The sequence below is a fragment of the Pseudopodoces humilis genome, chromosome 1, assembly GCF_049639895.1.
Source record: "Pseudopodoces humilis isolate 2021_Gansu_Grassland_sample_001 chromosome 1, ASM4963989v1, whole genome shotgun sequence".
Lineage (NCBI taxonomy): Eukaryota > Metazoa > Chordata > Aves > Passeriformes > Paridae > Pseudopodoces > Pseudopodoces humilis.
The window spans coordinates 115357633-115376224 of NC_142200.1; the positions used below are offsets into that span (position 1 = coordinate 115357633).

At 36.6% G+C, this 18592-nt stretch overlaps 1 protein-coding gene across 1 annotated transcript; it reads left to right on the forward strand.

The window, feature by feature from the left end:
- The first annotated feature begins 1476 nt into the window (after positions 1–1476).
- Positions 1477–17299, forward strand: EFHB (EF-hand domain family member B). The gene is made up of 13 exons (XM_088058240.1): positions 1477–1542; positions 1854–1916; positions 2726–2869; positions 4830–5010; positions 5607–5717; positions 7598–7724; positions 8075–8158; positions 9890–9957; positions 11352–11506; positions 12322–12529; positions 12899–13102; positions 13594–13775; positions 16638–17299. The coding sequence occupies exons 1-13, from the start codon at positions 1477–1479 to the stop codon at positions 16800–16802; spliced, it is 1758 nt and encodes a 585-aa protein (XP_087914366.1). The 3' UTR covers positions 16803–17299.
- Positions 17300–18592: the final 1293 nt, after the last annotated feature.

Genomic DNA, 18592 nt, shown 5'->3' on the forward strand with positions numbered 1-18592 from the left:
GCCTGGAGAAGACAAAGATACATATGTATGTGCTGGAAGTTCATGGATCATGGCACTGACAAGTATTGTTGGCAACTTGGACAGCTGGAGCAGATCATTACACAGCAGTAACTGCCGGAGCCTCTCACCTTCCATTTGTAGGAAATTAATTTAGTTTTAATTTAGCATCATTCATTTAAAGTCCTTACCAAACAAATGTTAGAGCAGAGAATAAAATGGCAACACCTGGTAATAGTTTGATTAATTATGATTAAGGTCTGTGTATTTATCTAAAATTTGTTTTGCCACCAAAGGACTATGGAGAATGGAGCAGGATGTGATTAAATGGAGATGCTTTGCCAGGAAGAAGGGGATAGTTTGCTAAATGTCATCTGAGAATAAAAGTCTTTGTAAGAAATGAGGGTCTGTTAAACAGTGGTGAAACTTGTTCAGTCTTACCCACGCTGCTTTTCTGAAATAATCCACATTTGTTTCTAAAAATCAAATACAGTGGGTTAGATATACGAGGTGTTGACTCATTTAAGACAAACAGTGAGAGCACTCACGTGTCTGGGGTAGTGCTGAAGGGCTTCTCTCACCCACATCCATGCTGTGTGTGGGTGGGAGTGGCAGTTTTCTCTAGAGAAACAGCTCCAGCGTACAATATTTTAATATGACATATTTTAATGTGACATCCGTGAAAGGGGCAGAATTTTTTTATTACAGTAATAAAGACTGAAACTTTGATCAAACTTCTGACCATATAAGACCTCCTTTCGACCTCAAGATTCAACCCGCCTATCTGAAAGCCAGTATATTTTTAAAGATTTAACAATCGTTCTAAGAAATATGGGACCTCTGGGCCTTAATTATTTTTCTAGATCATGACATTTACGGAACAGCCCAATGCAATTTATTTCCTGACTTTCGCCGAGGGGTGTGAGATGTAATGGACGTGGCGGGTGCTGAAGGCGATGGAGGGAACGCTGTGAGGGGAGAAGAAATGGGCGCCGGTGCGAGGGGGACGGCGGGGCGCTGTGACGGAAGAGGGGGACGCTGGGTGAGGGGCCAGGATGGAGGGCGCTGGGTGCGAGAAGGATGGCGGAGCGCTGTGAGGGGCAGGACGGGGGGCGCTGGGTGCCGGGGGATGGCGGAGCGCTGTGAGGGGCAGGACGGGGGGCGCTGGGTGCGAGAAGGATGGCGGAGCGCTGTGAGGGGCAGGACGGGGGGCGCTGGGTGCGAGAAGGATGGCGGAGCGCTGTGAGGGGCAGGACGGGGGGCGCTGGGTGCCGGGGGATGGCGGAGCGCTGTGAGGGGCAGGACGGGGGGCGCTGGGTGCGAGAAGGATGGCGGAGCGCTGTGAGGGGCAGGACGGGGGGCGCTGGGTGCCGGGGGATGGCGGAGCGCTGTGAGCGGCGGCCGCACCGCCCGCCTCGCACGAGCGCTCCCGGCGCCGCCGCCAACGCCGTTACCGAGCGAGCAGAATAAGCGGTGGCCATGGCGGAGCAGCCACGGCCCTGCCCCGAAGAGACGGCCCCCGACGGGGCTCCGGAGATGCCGAACGTGAGTGTCTTCGCCGAAAAGGTCCCGCCGGTACCGCGGAGCTGTCCCCCGCTAGTCTATGCCTTTCCAGGGAGGAGTCCCGCCGAGGGAAGGGGCTGGAAGAGGGACAGTGTGTGGCGGGGGAAGGCGCAGCTCCCTCACTGCGAGTCCCCTCTATCCCAGAAATGGGTGCGGCTTCTTCCCATCCCAGTCAGAACGGGGACAGTTGGACAAGGTCCCGTCCGTAATGTCAGATCCCGATCTGACTAGTTGTGTGTATTATTAAAATGAAGTTCGTCAGGCGTTATTTATTTTTTTATTGCATTGTTTAGGCTGGAAAGTTGAGTCCTGCGGGAAGCACGGTTGCGAGTTGTCTCAAAGAGGTGGTACCCAGGGTGAGTTGTTTTTGTAGAGGCTCCTGTGTTTTTTCTACATCCCTTCGCTTTTGAAACTAGCATTTATTTCGTTGTTGGTTTTTGTCATAAGGAATTATAGAGACTAGCTGGCAGGATTGGAAAACACTTCTGGCAGTCCATTTTTTTTTCACATGTTTTACAAAAGTCACCATGCTTGTTTAGTTGGGACTAAATATAATTTGTTTTAGACAATTTTCCCATCTGGTAATGAAATTGGAGTAATTATTGGGAATTATTATTACTTCTGATGCAGGTTCTTCTTTACAAGGGTGCCTACCAGAATTGTGATTCCCACTGGCCCTTCCTTCCCCATGGCCCTGAAGAGTCAGGGGCTACTGAGACACAAATGGAATCTGTAAATAGCAGGTTTCCCTTTAAATGATAATTAAAAAAAAAAACAACACTGTGGTCTAAGTAATTTCCAAAATTGCTTCATTGATGGTGGAATTGCTGTGAATCAGGTTAAGGGTTTCTGAAATTTATAAGTGTAACATCTAGTTTTCATCAAGAACATGTGAAGTAGCTATTGTCCAGATTAAAAAAAAATAATAAATGATGGGAAGTGTTGGAACTTAGCCATGCTGGTTTGATAAAATTTGGTCTGGGTTATTTTGACCTTATGCTCACAGTATCAGCTTCTGCAGGAGCATATGCATGTACTACAGCCCTAAAGCATCCTCATATTTTGTTATTATATCTGGAATGACACAAATGTCTTCACATTTTCTTTTCATTAACGTTTTGTGTATGTCTGTTGTAAACTTGTTTTTGCTTTGCCTTGTGTATAGCCTGTTACTCCGACTGTTGTACGAAAGTTTCGAAATACAACAGATCCAGCTCCTGGTGCTAAAGTAATATTCTATGGTGCAGCAGACGATCCAGATGTTGCAACTCACTTGACACATGGCATAAAGTCAAACTCCAAACTCACTGTAAGACTGTGACTCATTTACTCTTGTTAAAGAATGAACCTCTTAAGAGTGTTCTTAATAAAAGCAGCTGATTTCCTCATAGTCAGGGATAAAGGTACATAGCTGAGTGTTTTAAACTGCAGCATTTCACAGCTGCTGTGGATTACCTGAGTTCTGAGGTCAAATCATAGGACTTACTTAGCATTATTGAAACTGGAAAATATTTGAAGTTCAGTGACTGTTATCAGTGATGTAATTTTTGTAGTGACTACTGAATTATTAATTTCATTTCAAGATTTAAGTTAATGAACAGTCTTCTTCCCAAGAATTTTGCTGCTTGCTTTTTCCAGGTCACAGAGATAAAATCAGCTAAACTCCTTGCAAAAGAGCTGTTATCTGAGAATGTCTTTACAGTTTGGTATAATTATTCTGTATGCTTTCTTACCTTTGGCTTGAAACTGATTTTTTTTTAGCTAAAAAGTGATGGTTTGGATATGCCAGACTATTTTGTGTTGTAATCTGTAATCAAACTGCTGAAGAGATCATTGGTAGTTTTATCACACAGTTATGTTCTTATCTCTAAAAATAGCAGTTGTGTTAGTAAAGTGTATTTTTATAAAGAAAGTAAGGCCTAGTATTAGAGGATATTGAGTAGGACATTGTCCTGGTTTAGGGCAAAATTTGGGAGAAAACCTCCAGTGGGGCTCCCCCCGGGAAGCAAACCCACGTGGCCCTTTTTTTTCCCACCCCCCAACCGGTTCGGGAAGAGATTTCTCTGAGAGAAGTGGAAAAAACCTGTTTATTTCACAGGCACAGCACTACCCAGCACAAAATGAATGATATCACATTACAAAACCTCTCGCCCTTCAGAAGAGATGACAAACTTCAGAGGGTCTCTTTCCTGTAGGTGTTCGCTCTGTTATCAGTCCCTCTGGCGCTGGAAAATGCCGCTGCCCAGGCTGGGCTCCCAGTAGTCCACAGGTGCAAGCTCCTGGTGCTCTCCCGAGTCCCCAGTCCAGAGCAGGTTCGATTTGTTTCAAAAAAGGGAAAGAAAACAGTCCAGGAAGACCTCTCTGCTCCGGCTAGTTGGAAAGCCAAGGCGATCTGTGTCTTGTTGTCTGTCTGTGCTGTAGTCAAAACTCCCGATGCGGGGGGAGCAAGTACAGTCTCTGATAACAGACTCGGTGCTTCTTTTCCACTCACTTTTACTCTTAGATGGAATTTTAAGAATACAAAACCTGTGTCTGGGTTAGGTGGATGAATGGGGATACAATTTAACATCATAATCAACCCAGGACAGACATTTATTAGGCATATCCAAAATGAAAGACAGCCAGGTTTTGGTGTCCTTCCTTGGAAGCTTTGTGTTGAATGGATTGATCTGTACTGGATCTGTACTGGATTAGTCTGCGCTGTTTATTAAAGACTTTGCATTATTAATTACATATTATCTGTAGGAAGGGTCAGAAGCCTAGTCAGTTTTCTAAGCATGTCTTTGGATCAATTGTATTTGCTACTACTTTTTTTCAATATTTCTTTATGTAATGTTCAATGAGAGTCTAATAATAAATTTTCTCTAGTATCCCCATTACTTTGATGGATAGCCTGAAAAATCAAATCACTTCAGTTTTTGTCACAATATAATTTGACTATAGTTTCTAATATGTGCTAAGAAAAGAAAGACTGCAGTTAATAAAATGTATATATTAACAAGTGAAAAAACTAGCATAAAATAAAAATATCTCACAGAAACTATTTTATTTAGCTGGAAGTTTAGCATAGAAGTAGTTATTAGTGTTCTTCTCTCAAGACACAGTTTTGGTTTGCAGCTCAGTGGATAAAATTATATCAGTGTAACCATGAAAGATCTCATTACAACACTTATGAGCAAACTTTTGTTTGTGTAGGTAGTCATAGTGATGTGTGAATGATCAAAGTTTGTTGGTTTTCCTGCCTCTGGTGTTGTTTGTGATGTCTTCAGGTAGCTTCATTGATAAGTCCAGTTGCTAAGAGTGAATTTCAAGAAAAGATGCAAGACAGGAAAGAAGCAATTTACTCCAGTAAACGTGAAGCACCTTTGGGTAGATCACATGATCAATCTTCTAAGTTACCTGAGGGCTTGGATATAATCAATACTACATTTGGAATAAAAGTCTTCAAAGGTAGGAAAATGTGCCATTAAAACATATTTCCTGTAAATACAAGATAATCTGCAATTTATTATCTAGCACATGCTCTATGATTCCAACAACTCTGTTTTAAGAGAAGAGTTATTATATGACAGTTATTGCAAGGCCTAAAATTTTTCAGTTATGATGAAGAAACAAGCAGCTGAAAACATATGGTAACTAGCAGGGCTTTTGGCTCTTTTCCTGATCTGTCTTTATAGATTTCCTGGGAGAACTGCTTAGGTAGCTGTCAACTTCCTTTTCCCAGCAACTCTAATAGGCCTCATGGAAGGAACTTCTTTGGCATGTGTATCTTTCCTCCACAGACTGGAGGAAATCACATCTGTGTTGCCCGTGTAGCTTTCTTGCAAAAGTTCTGTTCATCTGGCTTTCTGTGATTCTCTCCCTAGTTCCATGTCATTATGTTATTAGATTGAATATAGATCGACTAGAAATGTTGTAAGAAGTATCATCCTTCCGCACTATTAGCAACTTCTCTAACAAGGTATTGTTTACAATTAAGAACAAACCAAACAAGACATCCGCCCCCTCTTAGTTCCCCCAGCTATACATTCTTTATTTGTTTCCAGATTTAACAGCTGGAGAGCTTCTAAATCCACCAAAAACTTTTGAGGAAGTGGATAAAGAAGCGAGAGAAGGACATAATTTGTATGTTCTGTCACATGAGGATTATTATGCGGGTAAGTTAAAAGGCTGATAAGAAGCCACATAAAAAGTTCCTCTACATGTGTTCCGTGCATACTGTGTGCTGTTTTGTGAGATGTAAACTATTAATTTTAACCACTGTAGTAATACAATATAGATTATTAAAAAAAATTATGTGAAAAAAATGCAACAGAGAGAGCATGATCCCAGTTCCTAAAACTATTGATCACTTCAGGATGGGCATTTAAAACAGTATAAGAACTTCATGGAGTTAAAATCCTGATTTCTTCTGGGAGCTGTTTGAAAAGCTAAATATTTCCAGGAAACTAGAAACTCACAAATACCCTGGTTGTTTACTGAGTTTGGCATTGTCTATGCCACTGGAAGCAATCTCAGATTTGAAGTCACAGGCTGAAAATACAAATTTTATCTGGTGTCGAGTTTTTTGTGGGTCTTGGGTCTTCAAAGAGACAAGAACAGTTGGTTGTTGTAAAGTTGTTTATTGTATGAATGCATCAGTCTCGAAGGCAAAGAGTTCAGAGTATTGAAGTCTGTGCTAAAAGCTTTCTGGTATAGAATCTCGATATTTTGAGCAGAAGTAACAGCAGCCACAGAAGCAGCAGTGTCTTCTTTCTTCTTCCTCGTGTGTTGTCTCTTTTCATCCTAATACAGGGGGATTTTATTCATAAATCATCCAATCAGCTAAAAACACGATTCTAAAACATTCTTTCTACGCCAATCTGAACTTAATTCTAGTGTACGAAAGTAGTGTCAGTTCTTACCTAAAATCTATTTTATTATCTATTATCTATTTACATAAATAGCTTTATCTGTTCTATCTAGAAGTACAAGCTATGTTTTCGTTATGTCTAGAGCTAAGTTAATTATGTAAAGGGTAGCACTACTGAACTTCAAACTAGGCTTTAGGTCTTTTTACTAGCTAACACAGTCTCTTAAGGCACTTAAGATATATTTCTACTTACTTAAAACTAAAACCTACACTCTTATTTCATGTCTATGTGATTTAATGTATTTCAGTTCCTTTCTCTCTCTGAGGGACTCAGAGAGGCTTGTATTTCATGTTCCAACAATGTGGAGACTCTTACATGGATATGAAATTACAGTACTTTGTTGTCTCACTAAAAAATTCTACTATTCTACTATAAATAATATTGGTATAAATTGGCCAAACCTGTAACTTTGTTTTCCCCCTTCCCTGCCTTCTTGGGTGTTTTAGTGGAATTACTCATTATCTGTCTCTTCCAATGTTCCTGATGTAACTTCCATCTACCAGATCATGGAGAGGCCAAGTCAGAAACAGTGACAGAAAAAAAGAGTCAACTATGTGCCCCAGCAATATTGTAAAAATCCCATGCTGCCAAACAGACTTATGAAGCCCTTATTAGAAAACATGGAGTGAATAATATTTTTTTTGACAGTTCTAAGTATCATTCTTTTTAAAAGGTGGTTGAAAAGAACTTGAAGAATGGCAGTTTTTTCTGTGACAAAAAGACATAGCAAGAGTATATATGAAAATGAAGGACATCAAAAATTTTTTGCATTTTTTAAAAACAGTAAATCAAATGGTACATGTTTCTGAGGTGTAGATGCATGACCATCACCACTTACATGGTTTCATTTATTCTGTTGGGCTTGTCTTTAATCAAACGTAGAAGAAAATCCAACTGAAGCAGTTTTTGCTTTTTATTTTGCCTTTTATCTTCCCTTTTGACAATTGGATTGTTCCTAATTACTCAATAAACAGGGGGAATGCAAGTTATTTATCTTTAATAGACTGGGTTTGTTAGTTATTTTCCTTTGTTTCTTCATTGTTTTGTCTTAAGAATGAAGATACTGGGTACATTTTTCTTCCTTAGGTGTTACACACAGGTTGAAATGCCTACTTCTTCTGCAGGGGAACCAATCAACAGGAAGTATAACTCACACTTCGACAAGTCTTTTGTTTATGGAATGGAAACCCCTCACTATGAAGATGGGCGAAATACAGCCAAGACCTTAAACTGGGTCTTGGACCTGGATTCGTAAGTTGCAATGAGTTAACTAGTTAATAAATGGGATGAATTATCAGGAAGAGTGGATCTTCAAATATGAAGAAAATTGTACATCTCACAATCCTATCCTTAGCTGTATTAAACTGAATAGAAAATGCAAGATGTGATTATCAGTACAGTTTATGCAAATAACTTTTACCATATAACAGCACTTGGTCTTAATCATTATGCAAAGATTTTAAGTAGCAAGATATTTAAATTACTAAGTTGAGAGGAGTTGCTGTTTTTTTCTTATTATATAATAATATTTTAAAATATTATTGAAAAACTTTTGAATATTTTTAAACAAATATGTGCAGAGTTATTTTTGTAATTTTTAGGAAGAGAGCACCACACCTTGTGTCAAAAAGAAGCGATGATTTCAAGGAAAAATTCCAGCCTCTGGTTGGAAAAACTTTTGATCCGTAAGTAAGCAAAATATCTTCTGTTAACTAATAGATCAAGCACAAAATTCACTCACTTTTGCCATTTCTCCAATATCTTTTTATGTCTTGGATAAAAAATATAACTGTGTGTTTAATGCTTCCAGTGCAGCACACATTAAATAGAAAAGGACCTTCTACCTGCCCTAATTAGGCTGATTACAAGTTGCTAATAAGGGCTGTACTGTGTCCATGTAGTAAAGTTAGATCTTACTGTTTAAGTGGTCTGTATCTGACAAGCACTCTTTAAAGACATTTTTCTCCTTTATTTTGCTATTAGGAAGGTTTGAAAGGACTGAAACATCTCACCTAATGTTTTGGGATTCAACCATTTTGCTTAATCTGACACTATTTTTGGTCTTCTTCATTACATCATCTATAATCTCACTTTATTTCTTCCTTGGAAAAGGATGTGGAACTACATTGTGTTATTCTCTAGCAACATTTACCAATCTCTGTTAAATTATTAGAATGACTGACCTTTATGAAGTGATCTGGAAAAGTTTTGTAATTTTACAGAAGAGTGCTTAAGAAGCACCACAGAATTCATAAGGTACAGTGGAGTTAGGTTCCAGATGTACAAATCTAGGGCTCCTGAATGTATCCAAAGGTTGTCTTTGCAGATGCTCTAGATTTCTGCAAAAATATGTCTGAAGGCTCACTAAAAGCATGATTGATTTTGGTAGCAAAACTTAGTTTCGAACTCAAGATCTCAGACTTGATCTGGAGAAGTGTTCCCGTAAGTACATGTGTGGAGCAATCACAAATAGAGTCAGTTTCTTCTCTCCCCTTCACTGTGTCCCAGCTTACTGTGAGATAGACCTGGAGCATGAGCAATGTGAAGGAAGCAGTGTGGTCAGAGATGGGCTGCAGTGCAGGCTGAAACCCAGCACTAATATTACAAGACAGACACAGGCTATCTTAATTTTATTTAGTGAATTTTAAGCTATCCTCATCCTATTTGTGATATGAAAATGATAAAAGAAAAACATACATAGTAGTTTTTAGATTGTGGTGTTACCATTTCTGTGTGTGTGTTTTTGTTTGTTCAGTGCTTTAGAACAAAGCACTGATTATCTTTTCAATTCTGATGAGGATTTTTTGATTCAGATGTTTTAATTATTTAATTACTGAAAATAAAATGAGCATTGCATCTTTTTTAAATTAAAAAAGGAAACAATTCTTTAATTTCACAAACAGAATCTTCAATTTTTGGTGAACAGAACTGAGCCAAGTTTTCTGTATGGATATGGGTTTGGTTGCTGGTTTTGGTAGACATGAAATTGCTTGTGGAAAAGCAGAGATGCAAATCATTTTTTCCACTTTAGCCAGACATAGTTTATTTTAGACATTTCAGTTGGAGATTTTGTCTAAATATTCCTATTGTTTGACTACAAGGACTCTTCTCATACATTTCTATAATTTTCTTTGGAAAAAGGGCATAGGATGTTTTTCCTTTTAATGAGCATAAATGTTCAAAAAGTTTATATTTGGCTGTGTTACATTACAAACAGTGAATGTTCTTATCAGCTTTGTAAAGGGATGCTTTTTCTGGAATGGTAACGTTGAAACGAAGTCCTGGTAAAAAAATTTCAGGTGAACTATGACTGTCACCCCGTTACATAATTGCTTCTTTTTTAATAGTAGCTGAGGTTTTATTTTGGCTATTAATAAACTGTTTGACAATTAACAAAAAAATGTCCTTACTGACAGTATAGCAGAAACTATGAATGTTCCCCCAGACCATACCTTTGGATTGATGATCCCTCCAGATGAATATGGTAAGTTTAAGGGCAGAGTAAAATCTTGTTTTGCTGATGAAACTGCTGAAGTAATAACTGTTGGTTGTATATACAGTTTTCCTAAAATTTTAGAGGCAAGGTACAAAAATATATTGACAGTAAATTTTTGAAATGAAAATTTGAGTGCTTTTGAAGTTGCTAGTGGGAAAAAAGTAAATGTCAAAAATAAAGAAGCTTTATGTTTGGGATTATGATCATGCTGGTATTTTTTTTTTTTTAAAGCCTTAGTATCTGAATGTAACAAAATGGGAAGTGGCAGAAAAACCCTTATTGACATCAAAGTGACAAATTAAAATGGCTATTTAAATCAATCATGCATCTTCCCTCTCAATGATTTCTCAAGCACTTCTGTAAAAAGAATAAAAATAACAAGCAATAAATAGGAATAGGTTTTTGAAGGTTGCAAGGAGATAGAAAGCAGAGTAAGAATAAAAAAAAAATAATTAATTTTCATTATGACAAAATTTTGAAAGCTGGTCAACTCAAATAGTCAGTGTTGGGATTGATGATGTTTTAACATTATGTTTAATAATTAGGGAATGCAGTCAATAATTGGGAAGCAAAAAAATGAAGTGGATCAAAGTCATTCAGTTAATCTGGGCCATAGAAAGCTTGCATAAGCTTTTACATGTTTTACATTTTACTATGTAGTGTATTGAAGTTCATGCTATCAGGAAGAGCAGAAGGAACTGAACAAAAGAATTCATAATAAATTCAGAATTAATAATTAAGTAGAAAATAGTGCTTGTACACTGCCGTTAGAGGGGGATTAGGTGAGCTACTCATGTTTGTTACTGAGCTCTGAATGAACTTCTTGCACTCTAGAAGGTGACCTTGGCATCTTGGGAATTTGGATGAAGATTGTAGCTCAGTGTGCTAAAGTGTTTTAAAACACTAATAATGTTAAGATACATAGAAAATGGGAACAGTAACATAAAAATAGTGCATTGTCTTTCTAGAAACCAATGATATATAATTATCCAAAATACTAAATTGGCTCTCATAAGTATCTGGAACATGACAGACTGGAAGTGGTAGATTAATAAAATATGTTCTTTTTATTTTCAATTATCTGGACATTGAGTAACAACTACTGATTTTAGAAGCTTTGGAAGCAGTGGATAGATTTGTGAAGCTACATTATGATGTTCCAAAATCTTTGATGCTAACTGTGTGTGTGTAGAGAAATAATGATATGATACAATTTGATCTTGTAATGAAATGTCTGTATCACCTGTTCAGCAGTGCTGAAAATCAGCATCTTGAAACTGAAATTCTCCTTTTCTTTATGAATGCAAGCTTTTCTATTTTTTTAAATAAATATCTGTTTATTGTAGATACACAACTAATTGAGGAATTGTTAATTTTTATAGATGTTCATGATCTTCTTCATGACCGGGTTCCATGTGAGTTCCTACGTGGGAAGGGCAGAGAAAGAGTTATCTTGATTGCAGTTCGGCAAAGTCTGAAGAAAGCTAACTATGAGAATTTTGATGTGTTACTAGAAGCATTAAGACATTTTGATAAGGTTAGTGCTTTGAAAAGGTGTAAATGTAAAGAAATGTGTGACATTAGTGCTCCTGTGCTATAGAGATACAGACATGAAGAAACACAAGCATAGCAAGGTTAATATGGATGAAGACTATAACTGTGAAGATAACTTCATAGTTACTGTATGTTTCATCTACTGTGATATGCTATGGAATTGGACACAAGACTATTTGGAGCTTTTCATAGTATCATTTGGAATATCCAGGTTAGAGGGAGCAAGGGACACACTATCAGGAGTCATCTTAACAATTTTTGGATTTCAAAATCTGGCGTTTCTTTGTAAAGGGAAAACAGTGGAAGGGATTATGTTCGTATTTTCTTCCAAGCTGTACCTTTTGACTGAGTTGCCAAGCATCAGAATTCAGACATTTTCTTTTTTTCTCTCTGGAAAAGAGTTGTAACTGACATTTCATATATAACATTAATTGTAATGTATACAGAATGATTGATGTCTTACTTTTAAAGACACCTTGACTTTTCCTCAACATTCATGATTAGATTGTTATCTTGTCACAATAGCCTGTCACACCTTTACTCTCAAATCTGTATTATTTAAGTTGAAAATTACTTTTTGACACTTTTCTATTCAGACTTCTAATTTCTTAAATTACTTAGGGTTTATTTTTGTACTCAGAAATATTACTTTCCTTGAAATGGTGTGTCTGGTGCTATTTGTATATATATCTATATATCTATCCGTATGAATACATACGTGTTTCTTTTGCTGGTTACTTTATGATGGCTGTTAGAGAATCATAGACTATAACAACTGTTTTATTTTCTTTGTAATAGAATGGTGATGGAATCATACACAAGGACAACCTACGAAGGATCTTTTTTCAGCTGAATGTGAATCTAGATGATGAGCTCCTGGATTCCTTATTTGACTGCTGTGATTTGGATAAGGATGGTCTGATTAATTACCAGGACTTTGCAAACTTTCTGAACTGGAAAGATAAAATGGGTGTTAAAGAGTTTGAAGAAAAAATAATTACAAAAGGTAGATGCCTTAATACTGGGAAATTGTGGGGATGATCTGTTTCTTAGAATAGAATTGAAAGGACGTTGATGTTGTAAACTAGGTGCGCCTTTAGAAGGGTAGGATTTAGAGAGTGATTTAATTACCAGCAAAGTCTCAGGTACATATGCATTTCAGAATCCTGGATTTCTGTGGTGCATGCTGAGATTGTCACTGGGAAGTTTCCTTAATAATACAGATCAACAGGAAGTAAAACATCCCTAGAAGCGTTATCAGAAATGTAGATGAATTATGTAACGTCCTTTACAGTTCTTCAAGAAAAGTTTTTTGCCTCTTAGTGTATAATGTGTTGATAATATGTCTTGGCTATACCAAAACTTTTGTATATAGGGAAAAAATTAGATGCCTGTCTTCACAAAGACACAAAGAAAGAGGATGAGCCACTACCAGAACAGGAAGATCTCAAGTTAAAAGAATCAGGAAGCTCAGAAAAAATGCCAAAACCACTTAGAAGATCAACAGACCGTGTATATACAAATTATCAAACAACATCTTCTCAGTATAATGCTGTCGTAGGTGGTATCCCAACATCCTGTAAGTACAGTGGACTGTTCTGCTCACTTATGAGCATTATTTAAGACAAAATTAGGAGCAAATTTAAGTATTGCTACAGGTTCTACTAATGTAAAATAGTGAATTACTTTAAGTTTTTTTTAAGATTGAGACTTGGAAGTTGGAAGGGATAGTCTATTCAAAACATTGGAATTAATATAGATGTATTTGAGAAATTATGCTGGTAATTTTGGGAGAACCATATCTCCTTGTAATCACCTAAAATACTTTCAGCTGGGAATACTAAGTAGGTAAGTAAGTACTAGTATATTACTTCAAGATTCCTTGTTTTCACACTTCATGATGTAGCTGAAGCCAGGATTTCTAAAAATGCAAAAAAAGTTACGAGGAAGAAAATTATATAACTTGTTATTGAACCTATGTCAAGCATCACATTTCTTCTTATTTAATGCAAAATGTTTTATCCTCCCTGGCACTATTTATCCATGCTGCCTGTTGATTGATTTTCACAGGTTATCCATTGTGTGGTGTTCCAACTGTTCGTTCGGATATTCCTGCTCCTCGAATTCGCCGCCTCAGTGACACAACTAATTATGGTGACCAGGGCAATGGTTTTACAGTATTGTTCCCTTCCGTCTTCAGTCAAAAGGGAGTGTATGAAAAAGATCTTTTAAAAAACAGACCAAAAGCAGAGGTATAGTGAATTTCTTCAGAATATTCTTCCAAGATAATTGTTCTGCTAGCCATGTGGGAGTGGGAAGTCATACCAGCAAGTAAACAGGCAGTAAAATTCATAGTGCAACATTTCCATCTTGCTTTACATCCATTCAGCTGAAAAATATGTACTCTTCGCATTTGAAATTATTAATAAAGATGGTAGATATTAATTTTATTGAGATCCAACCTATTCAAATTTCTGAGCAAGATCTCAAGCAACATGGTTTAATTGTAAAGTTAGATTATATCATTGAATGAATGATTTCCAGAGATCTCTTCCAATCTAAGTTATTCTATGATTCCATGAAATGTCTTAAAAAGCCGTACAAAAAGATTTTTACAGGTGTATAAAAATAATTTCTATCACAGAGGGGTGTTTAGTGGAAAATTTTACCAGGAGCGTCTCTCCTTAGACTAACTTGGCAGGTTTTGCTAATGACAAATTCAGCAAACTACTTGAAAGCACCTTGAAAATAAGTCATAGTTGTAGGCGCAGATCTACAAAGGATCTGTACAGTGATGGAGGACATTGGGAGTCACACAGCAATGCTGTGCTGTCTCATAATTCTGAAGACAAACATGGGATATGAGACTCTAGGGACTTGGGGACTCCATGATTTTTCTGATATATCTTCAGCCTCCTTTCACTCTCTTTTCTCACAAACCAGAGTTTCTTTCACATAAATACTAAATCAACTTTGCTGCTTCCTCTTCAGTATTGTTTACCACTATTTTATACTTGGGTACAATTTATAGTGAAAAAATATTGAGAGAGAGTTTTGTTACCTGCAATACAATTTATTAGACAATTGTAATGAGATGTGAAATTCCAATCTGAAATGAGAAAAGAAGCTGTGGAAACCTCTTCCTCTCTGCTTCTCATTATATTAAATATTCAGCAGTCATGTTTGGAAGTGGATCTGGAACTTGAATATATATTTTACAAAAAATAGCGTTGCTAGTTAGTGACTGGGGGTAAAATGTGTGGTGTCATGCTCATCAAACGCCTTGTCAGAATGTTGCGTACATGAGCATTTACCACTTTATAATCTAGCTCTGAAAGCAGGAAATGCGTGCATGCAGCAAATAGCTAACAGTAAATGGAATTCATGCTTCATTGAGAAGTCAATTACATCTGCCAATTACATCTGTCAGGCACTAGATAGGACTATTCTTTGAAGTTACATGTCCTGAGATGTCATACTCTATTGTAGACTACACCAGCTATATAGAATTCAGTGCAGAACCACCTCTGAGTGTTAAAACACCCTATGTTCATGAAATCGGCTGTTTGGACATTTCATAATTATTGTTTTGATATGTATAATTAATGTTTCCAAAACTTTCATGGTTAATAAAATTATTATAAGATTATATGATATTATTATTAGATGAAAGCCCAGAGTAATTTAATACCGTGTTTGTATAATGTGGTAGAAATGAATGCAAATTCTGACTATAAAATAGTTTCATGAGGTGACTCATCTTGTTGGAAAAGAACAAAGTAGTTCTTGGGATTGCTGTTTTTTTCACTGAAATTCTCTCCAGTCTCTTGAAGAGAATAGAAGTTATGTAATTGAGGAATAGTGTGTAATTTGTATGCAGCATGATCTTGTTGATCATAGGTGAAAGTGAGTTTTATCCTGACTGTACGCAATGTTTTTAGTTTCCATGGTTTGGTCAGTGATGATTTTACAGCAGCTGATGAGTCAGGACAGAGTTGTCTCTTAATATGGTGAAGCCAAATTAAGAGCGCATGTAGTCCTTTATTCTCCCTGCAGTGTTGTCCTATGAAGGAATATTACTTTTAATTTAACTTTTATATTTCACTAGCTTGTTGAAGACACTGGATTAGATCTGGTTTGCTTTACTTGTGGGTAATATGATGGATTTAACTGAAACAATACCTATGCTTAAAGAAACAGTGTTCGGTCCCTTTTTACCTCCTGAAATTTCAGCATGCACAAACTCTCACAGATTTATTGCTTAAAATGAAGCTGAAGATTTGCTGTATGGGGGATCAGGCCTATATTTGTACAAAAGACAGTTTTAGAGAAAGATGATCAACAAGGTTGATTTGACTGTGTTAAAGATCTTTATCAAAGCATGCATAAAGTATCCATAGCATAAATATAGCACACATGTACACACACATACATGATACAATTGAAGAAACCAAATGTTTGCTGATACTAACAGAGGCACAGGGCACATCAATATTCTTCTAAAGTTACCTTCCGCTAATGAGTCAACAGGTCAATGTAATGAGGCATGCAACAAGAAGCACCCAAGTGAGAAAATATGGGAAAAATCCCTTCTGCTGAATTATTTTGGTGTAAAAATTATAGCAAGGCTCAAAGTTGATGTGAACCATTCCATTTTAGTCACATCACCCACTTGTCTATACCAGCTGATGACCTTGTATATAGTACTCTTGCTGTGAAATGCAGATAATATAATCTGACTTATGTTGGTAACTGCAGACAGCAAAAAATGGAGTGGATAAACAGAACTTTACTTAGGGCTTTTAAAAAACATTTACTTTTCCCTGAGTCTTCTGTATTTGATTTTTTTCACAGTGTTGAAGTAGTGCATCAACATTACTGTATTAATTACAGACAATTTTGTACAACTTTCATTGCAATAAGATTCAGATTTACTTAAATAGGAACTTCCTTCGTTAAGGATGCAGGATGTGGCCTGTAGTTTTAATTTAAGAGTGGGAAAATATTCTTTGGCAAATAGAGATTGCTAAATATGTAAAAGCCAGACACTGTATAATTTAGCAAAATGTTGATTAGAATTACATGAATTGCATTATTTTGTATTATTTTTGTAGATTAAACAAATTCTCCACAATATGGGCATGAATGTTGCAGATGAAAGGTTTGAAGAAATATGGAAGCAAGTGTGTACAAAACATGAGATAAAAGAGCTTTGTGATTGTGAAGAAAGTATGTGGAATATACTGAATAAGATACATGAATCACGCATAGAATTCTAGTCTCTGATTCTAGTCTTTGGGCACTGCTTTTATTTAACATCAGTCATAATTCTGATGCTGAATAAATAATAAACAATAAATATTTATGTGTGTATTGTCTTTCTGAGTAGTGGGTTCACCTCATATATATGAATCATTGAAGTTGGTAAGAACTGGTATTCATGCTTGTAAATGTAATAAAAACATTTATATTCCATTTTGCATTTTTTTAATTAACTTTTTCTCTTAGAGAAAGGCACTTTTAAAACTAGTAAAGATAAGTGTTTCAGATATCCAAGGCCTCTCAAAGATTATTATCATATAATGGCATTTTCTCTTTCCTCTCATGTTCCATAGTTCTTGTCAACAGAGAAATGGTTGTGACAAAGTATCTGAGATGTTTGGAAGTTCATGCTATAAAGTGCTTTACAGTAAAATAGTAAGGAAGGTACATAGCAATAGGTGTGGGATCCAAAGTGTTGTCATGAAAGAGACTCCATAAAAACCTACAGGTTAAGAAGGACCAGAAATGAATGTCCAGTTGTGTGGCAGAGGGCTCCTATTCTTTATTCAAGCTTCTGACTATTACTTTGTAGTATTCAGCTTTCACTATGAAGAAAAAAGAATGGGTATTGAGAGGTGTTTATGTAATAAACATTACATAAAAGTGCAGGCTGAGTAGTCAGAAAAGTTCGTGAGGTCTTTCAGAAAGCCAGCTGTTCATCTGTGACCAATGTGGTTTCTTGGGAAGAGGGAGAGTCATTAATGGAAAACACTTAAAGATTATTATGCAAGTCTCAATGAGTACATATAAAGTCCAGTAAGAATAAACAATAAATAATACTAAAACCTGCAACTATGAGTTGGAATGTTCACTGTTCTTCTATAGTACTGAACTTTGGTGTAAAACAGATGGAAATTGTTCACTATTAACAGTGAGAAATATTACTTCTAGACTTTCAAATTCAAAAGAAACATCCTTGACCAATGTAATCTTAACATACAGGATTTCAAGAAGGATGTTACTTCATCACCTATTGGTGCTTTAAATACCTTAATAAGATTTGAAGAATGTTGCCAAAAAGCATTACTGAGTTTTACAATGGAAGTAAAGGTTCTGTTTTGTTAAATACTAGAAATGCACATGTAATGCCAGGTTTAAATTTTACTATAAAACTCTCTTCTTGTGTTTGTTAAGATTTCTCTTTTGCCTATGTTCTAGGAGGTGGTCATTTACATGTAACTAGCTTTTTATATGAAATCTGCAAGCCAGACCCTTTTGTGCATTATTTTTGTAGCATTAACAGTAGCTGTTTTACATCAAGTAGAAAGAGTTTGCTTTCTGGTATCTCCAAGGTGCAGGTAGTGGAAATGCTGATTGATGAAGGCAACTTCTTTCCTGCTGTGAATGAATATTCTGCACTGTTGCTGCCTTGCCCCCCCATCCTTCTGGAACTCTACATGCACTCAGAAGCATGCAGGAAGCTGACTGACTGTTCCAAGTGGAATCATGACAGAAAGATAAATGTACAGATAATTACAATTGAATTTATTATGTTAGACTTTTACCACCTTCAGTGAAATCCTCTAAAGCTTCTTTTCTGCTTACATTTAGTGGAAGAATACTTTACCTTTGTTGCAGCTAACTTTCAGTAGCATTGGAGAGAATTACTTTAGAAAAAACCCAAGTATTTTTCCTCTTCAATAGAAAATTTTAGATGAAATATTCAAGCTCACTTCAGGGGAAAATTAAAAAAACTTACTGGATCTGTGTATGTGTGTGTGTACATGTATATGTATGTGTATATATA